General features: G+C 38.8%; 1 protein-coding gene across 4 annotated transcripts; it reads left to right on the top strand.

Moving 5' to 3' along the window:
• The first annotated feature begins 1,716 nt into the window (after positions 1 to 1,716).
• On the top strand, positions 1,717 to 6,990 carry mzt2b (mitotic spindle organizing protein 2B). 4 transcript variants are annotated; one of them, XM_083793017.1, is made up of 5 exons: positions 1,717 to 1,815; positions 2,213 to 2,392; positions 3,030 to 3,190; positions 3,669 to 3,794; positions 5,621 to 6,990. In XM_083793017.1, the coding sequence occupies exons 2-5, from the start codon at positions 2,226 to 2,228 to the stop codon at positions 5,758 to 5,760; spliced, it is 594 nt and encodes a 197-aa protein (XP_083649143.1). In that variant the 5' UTR covers positions 1,717 to 1,815; positions 2,213 to 2,225; the 3' UTR covers positions 5,761 to 6,990. The 4 variants fall into 4 exon arrangements, with proteins under 4 accessions (XP_083649143.1, XP_083649140.1, XP_083649141.1 ...); XM_083793014.1 differs by having other exon boundaries at positions 3,666 to 3,794; XM_083793015.1 differs by having other exon boundaries at positions 1,717 to 1,843; positions 3,666 to 3,794.
• The last annotated feature ends 134 nt before the right edge of the window (positions 6,991 to 7,124 follow it).

Here is a 7,124-nt window from a genome sequence, read left to right as displayed (position 1 = left end):
GTGTGTGTGTGTGTGTGTGTGTGTGTGTGTGTGTGTGTGTGTGTGTGTGTGTGTGTGTGTGTGCGTGCGTGCGTGCGTGCGTGCGTGTGTGTGTGTGTGTGTGTGTGTGTGTGTGTGTGTGTGTGTGTGTGTGTGTGTGTGTGTGTGTGTGCGCGCGTGTGCGTGTGTGTGTGTGTGTGTGTGTGTGTGTGTGTGTGTGTGTTTGTGCTTGAGAATGATACTATGTAATATTATGATTTATTTATGGTGTCACGGTAAAGTTAGAATTGTACCAAGACTGTCAGAAATGTAGCCTATTTTATTAAGTTAAATAAATGGTGTAAGTCTCAGACATACACCATTTATTTAACTTAATAAATGGACATAATGTCTGAATGTCAGACTCGATCAAAGATATATCTGGCACTAGTCTTCGTCCAAGGCTATATAACTATAAGTAGCCTACATTTACTGAAGTACTGTACTTTTTTGTACAATTTCCAGTAGGCCTACTTCTACTCCACTACATCTCACAGGCAAATATTGTACTTTTACTCCACTACATTTATGTGAAAACTTTAGTTATTAGTTACTTTGTAGATTTGGATTAACATAACATTAACATAACCTCAGCCCTATATTAATTTGGCCATTTGATAATATCAGATCTACAAGCTCATAATGTGTCGCAATGTGACTCATTGTGAGCTTGTAGAGTTGCTATTTTCAAATATAGTGGAGTAAAAGATTTATACTTTTGAAAACTTGAAATGAGACATTCTGCATAATGAGTACTTTCTACTTTTGGTAGCCTACTTTAAGTATATTTTGATACCAATACTTTTGTAGGATATTTTTAGTTTTACTCAAGTACATTTTGAATGTACTTGTAACAGTGTAGTTCTACATTGCAGCCGGTAGCCTATAGATACTTTTTTTTCCACCACTGATGATGATGTTCTTTGAGGAAGAGGACACTGGCATTAGTTCATCAAAATTCAATCCACATTCAATCAAATCAAACACAACCTGTACCCCTGACAGCTAACTTATCTTTTAGTAGTAGTTTTCTAGTAGGGTATGCTAATAATAAAGTAGGACGTTGGTTGAATACAAAATAATTAGAACGTATAGCTCTGGTAAATTAGAATCAAGCACGATTCTTCCTGACCCAAACATGCAATAACCAAAAACATGCAGCCACAAGGGGGCGTAAAAGTCAACATTTCATGCTATTTAAGCCTAACATTTGATTGTTTAACGGGGTATGACTCGAGTGTTGTGGTTTGATTGAAGATGGATTGATTGAAAATGTTATTAACAGTTTGTAGAATGGGTACATTTCAAAGAAAGTATAGGTCAATACAAAAACTGCTACGAGGATAAAACCAGGAAAGGCACTATTTTGTTTACACCAGGGACAGGGTCCTCCATTTTCAATTCATAAAGACATACAAATATACAAATGTATGCAAAATAAAATAAAAAATAATCAAATACACATCAAATAGAAAAAGGGAATAGCCTATGTATTGTAGACGAACAGACGAAGACCAAGACAATGACACAGTAACATTTTCGCGTCATCAACCTACTTTTAATGCAAAACGTGGTTTGTAATTATATCTATGATAAAAAATAAAATAAAAGTGATATTATTTATTATACGGCAATCTTTATACTCTATGGGCAATCCGAAGGTGGCGTGTCCCTCCGTGGATGACGCGTTTCTGAAGAGGTTTTTCACTGCGATGACGTGTATTATGTGGGACCGTGTTGTTTGTTGTTAAATAAATAATCTGACAATCGGAACGTTTTTCTATTTCTAACGAGACCGTATGTAATCACTCATTATTATTAGCAGGTATTAAAGTGTATGTGCGAGCTACAATTTAGTCTTTAGTGAGAATGTAAATAAAGCATGTTAACCCATTTTCTGTGTAGGTTAATTGGTTCATGATCTAAATCTAAACGCTGTGAATTATGGGTTTCAATAATAGTTAGTTGACTTATGATTCAATGATCTTATGATGATAATATTTGTCTGTAAATGTTATGATGAATTAATTGAAAATGGTGGACCCTCTTGTAAACAAGTGTATGGTGTCGTCCACTCACAGTTGACAGTTTTTGTATTGTTGTACTTGAAATGTACTGTAATTCTGCAAACTGTTAATAAATAGTTTAAATCAATCAATCAATTCATTGTAATTGCATATATTCTCCTCTATAGGTGTCCGTCCGTGATGTCTCAACAGCCGCAGCAGTCTGCGCCCAGCGCCCCTGATGTGCTGGTGACCAGTAATGTCCAGAAATATGCGATGAAAAAGAAGAAGATTCTCAATGCTGAGGAGAGCGAGCTGTTTGAGCTCACCCAGGCTGCTGGGATCACCATAGATCAAGAGATCTTCAAGTAGGTTCTGTTTAGTTTCAAGGACCCCCACTGATTTGATTGATTGATTGATTGATTGGATACCTTAATGGCGACACTGTTAACATGAACTGCTTGCATGAAATATGGAATGCTTAAAATAAAATAAAAAATATTCAGGGTGCAGAATTGGCCTAACTTAATAGTTGTTTATATCATAGCTGCACTTGACCAAAGGTACATTTCTAATTTAGATAGCATGTTATTTAGACAGATGGTAAATAATGGTAGTTTACAGTACCTGCAGTGCACTAGCACTACACTGTCTCTCTGCATTTGATGTATGAGTTTACCTTGCTTATTGTAAGTTGCTCTCGATAAAGAGCTAAATGCCTAAATTGTATTGCAATAATAATAATAATGCAGTGGTTGTCAGTCACAATATCCCACGACACAGCTGGACTTGTGTCATGGCACACCTTACCATACAGATTGGTTTTGTGCATGAAAATAAGTTCCAGAATACAGCTTTATCTTTGAGAGTGTACATATGTAACCAAAAGGACCCGTAAGGGTCGGTGCATATGATTACATTTCTACACTTGCAGTTACAAATGGATAAATGGAACACAGAGGGGTTTGCTGTGCAGGCTAAATGGCTGCTATTTTGTCCATCTAGGATCATTGTGGATCTGTTGAAGATGAACGTGGCGCCCCAGGCAGTGTTCCAGACACTGAAGTCCATGTGTGCAGGGCAGAGGATAGCTGACGCTACGTTGGGGGACTCGTTGACCACCTCCCACACCACCAGTCTGACCACAGCACCTGCAGAACACAGGGGTCAGTTTCCACCAACACGGCACGCGCTGCTTGCAAAGTGTTTCCACAAGAATTCAACCGGAAACAGGTTTGATGTAGCTGGGAGCCAGGCATCGCAGGGCTTTAAAAGTCATTAGTAAAATCTTAAAATTAACCCTGAAACTAAGGCAACCAGTGAACTGAGGCTCGGATCGTTGACTGGTGTCCCCCAGGGCCCTCTACATGAAATGTTTTGCTGAAAATAGCAGCTCTACAAGATCAGAAGGCGTCCCGTTATGTCGAGTCCTTAGCTTGTGGATCTGTTATTTTCTCTGAATGCTCCCCTCATAGGGACACTATAGTTCTTAACTGAGGAGAGAGATTTGTTTTTAATAGTGCACCTACCAGCAACAGCACATCTCCACTGACTCACTACACTACCGTCATTTTACTTTCTTGTGGTTTTAATTTTGGTTATGAATCCACAAAAAAGCCTCTTGTTTCTTGTTTCTTGAAGAAGATGATAGTGTGGTCTCTGGCAAGAGCGCTAAGCCTCCTGCACCTCCCCCTTCATCCTCTGGTTCCCGGCCCACCAGGGTCGGCACTAAGATTGTGGTCTACGGCGCGCAAGACACTCACTCTCAAGGTCCCCGTTGCTGCACTGTGTTCTTGTGTAACTCCATTCGTATGCTTGGCCTGCAAGTCGTGTTTTGTACACAAAAAACATACAGTACAGTGCCTGTTCATTCATTCCGTGGAAATGAGAACATGGGTGTTCGAATGTGTGTGTTTATGCATGCATTATGCATGTGTGCAATAGTGCACGATTATTGATTTTTACTAGTTGCCAAGTTTTTCATAATAGTTTGATAGTTTGATAGTTTGACTAGTTGACTAATTGTCTTTTAACTAGTAGTTATTATAATAGTCGACTAGTTTGACTACTGTTTTTGTGTGTGAAACCCCTAGTGTGCATGTGTGTGGATGAGCACAATTGAACCTGTTCACGGGTGTTTTAAAAGTGTATCATTCCCAATCATCTCATTCTGGTAGATGGATTCACCTTGTGTTTGTCAATTGTTGTTTTAAAGGGGCTATAAAGTGAATTACAAATATAATAAACAAATCTTTAGACACATTATGTATTTCATCAAGTTGTCTGTAACTTGGGCGGCATTTGGTTTTCATAGTTTCACCAAGCTGGATTGCAAGTGTCAGTGCTTGATTCATTAGTCTCCACAGTCCACACACAAGGATTGCATGACAAAGATGTGCAAAGTCACAAATATTAAACCGGATTATGGATTAATCCAATATAAGGTACAGAATTCAGATGGCATGTACTGTATGCCGACCACAGAACTCTATAACAGGTAGGATCATTTGTTTATAACTAATGGACCATTCTGTAGAGGTTGTTCAAGTCATGTCTTTATTCACACACACTTACATTTTCAGTTATATATATACAGGTATATCTGATGTGAGTGAAATACTCACACTGTAGAGCTGAGCAGTGAGTCTCTTCTCAAATGAGGAGAATTGTAGTGCGTTGGATATGGGGTGGAAATGCATAGACATAAAAGGGTACTCTTTCGGCTCAGGGGCATGTGTCTCGAGAGTAGGCAACATGGATGCAAGCTTTTGCGGAAGCATACGGAAGCATAGCACGGAAGGGGACGTTCGGTAGGCCAATCAGAGGCAATGTAACATTTGTTTTCTCATGCCAAGAAAGCTAATTTGGATTGAATTGATGAAGTCTGGAAAATACGTGCTGTGATTGGCCAGTTGTCACTTGAGTTGCAGCAAGCCTAACGCTGGAGACACATGGCGCCGCCAATGAGGCTGCTGAGGCACCTATTTTTTTTTTAAATATCTATGGGAAAATGGGCTCTATGTACACAGAATAACACTTCCTACTTCGAGGCCGCTTCCCTACAACTATAGGCGTTACCGATGATACTAATTTAGCCTTCAATAGTATCATCGGTAGCACATTTGTCGTGGCAATGAATACAGATTGTAGCCTTTCCAAGACAACATCTGGGTCGGTTTTGTCCAGTGGGAAATGTGTGGGCCATATTTTACATACACCCGGTTCAAAGTGGGCGAACAGCACTGCACAAGTGGCATTGTTGGTTTCCAACTGACACAGCGCAATTGTCATTTTCACACCCAGCGCCTACGATGTACCATCTGTGGTACAATCGACATACAGATCACTTTATTAGGTTAACATTGTGAGAAAAAAGCAAAATAGCAAATGCACTTTTGTGCCCCTTTACAACTAATGTGGATGTTGATGTGTACTTTTGAATGCAGTCAATGCAATTAGCAATATTGAAAGAACATAATCATGTATCTGTATCTCATCTTTCTGATGCATGTTTTCTCAGTTTTTGATAGATGTTATCTGAAATCTGTGATGTAGGTCATACAGGAACAATCTTCTTGTTTGTTTTGTGCTCACAGTGCGCAGTAAAGCAGGAGCTGGTCACACTGACAAGAACTCCTCCAGCCAAAAAGTGCAGCGCCAGCCCAGTGCCACCAGGGGGCAGAAGACAAAGAGCTCTGGCAGCAGTAGCTCATCCTCACAGATGACTTCAACATAATTCATAAATTAATAATTATAATTTAGTTCTCAGACCTTTTTATAATTTCAAAAACCCCAGCGTGCCATTAGGACACAGACACCCCCATAAGCCATAACTCGGTGTAGAGATGGAACCAAATTGGTTCCATTTGTACACTCGCAAAGTTACAGACAGGTCCGTTTAGTTCCTAACTATCAATACCCTCAAGGACCCCTGGGCGTCCCCGGATCCCTCTCTTGAGAACCACTGAATCCTTACCCATCTCCAACTGTTGTCTGCCACACTATGTGGCTCTGAATTGTTTACATTTGTTAAATAACAATATTGGAAACAAGTCTTCAACTGCAAGCTGGTTTAAAAGAGACAAATATGATTGCGTAGGAGAATACTGTGGATGCTTAAAGGTAGGGTAAGTGATATTTTTTTGGTTAAAACAAAATGTTTTTTGTTTAAAGGTTAAATCACTATATTGTAATCATTGCTATAGATTGTTTGTTCAATAACAGGGTCTCTCCAGCTCATTAATAAATGAGTAGGTGACGCTTGATGACACATTTTCAGCCAATCAGGAGAAAGGCTGCCATCTATCAGCTTAATGTTTCATAGGGTTCCCGTTCCAATTTTGTCTGCTAATTTCTTCTTGTCATCACTAACTGAGTTTGATTTGGTATCCCAACCTGAAAATGCATTTTCTGTATTTAAAAAGCTGGATGGACACTCGTTACTGAACAAACACTCTAGCAATGAGTACTATCGCAATATAGAGCTTTTTAACACTTACTTAAACCAAAGAAAATCACTTACCTTTTAATAAGTGTGGTACCCATGATGATGCTTACCTTGCATTATCTGGTTTTGTCTTGCGTTGCTCTGTTAAATTATTTTGAACGTTTCAGTTTAGGGAGATGATGTTATGTTTAACAAAAAAAGAAAGAAAAGGGTTTTCACTTCAGTGCTTCCTCTTGTTTTAAGTGATCAGTTACATGTAAGTATTCAACTGTTGCATTTGTTTAAAGTCCACCATTTATAATTAAAAAAATTAAAATAAATCCTAATCTGCAGTGCAATTATTCTGTTATGATCAAATAGTGTTGTCGTAGCAGTTCTTTTTCCTTATGGCAGGCTAGCTAGTCAGTCAGTAAAACATTTACAATCCAATAACCTGGACAACAATTATATTATTTGTTTCCCAATTCAACATTTGACAATAACAGTAAAAGGCTAAACAAACAGGCTTTTCGCTCTGAAGGTTGTCTATAATGCAAGACAATAAACTAAAGTCACATGATTATATTCTGTGACTTTCAGAAGCAGTGTCCAGTACAGGCACTGCTTAGCATTTATTTTACAATTTGCATCAGCATGTGTGTGTGTGGCCCTTT

The sequence above is a fragment of the Protomyctophum parallelum genome (genome assembly GCF_964188405.1).
Source record: "Protomyctophum parallelum genome assembly, chromosome: 21".
NCBI lineage: Eukaryota > Metazoa > Chordata > Actinopteri > Myctophiformes > Myctophidae > Protomyctophum > Protomyctophum parallelum.
Note: the sequence above shows the minus strand (reverse complement) of the source record. Positions and strands in the feature narration are given on the sequence as shown.

Excerpts from the sequence above, each read along its gene's own strand:
- mzt2b (XM_083793014.1), top strand. The coding sequence starts at position 2,226 with ATGTCTCAACAGCCGCAGCAGTCTGCGCCCAGCGCCCCTGATGTGCTG. Across the intron at positions 2,393-3,029 it reads ATAGATCAAGAGATCTTCAA|GATCATTGTGGATCTGTTGA; the intron begins GTAGGTTCTGTT and ends TTGTCCATCTAG. Across the intron at positions 3,191-3,665 it reads AGCACCTGCAGAACACAGGG|AAGATGATAGTGTGGTCTCT; the intron begins GTCAGTTTCCAC and ends TGTTTCTTGAAG.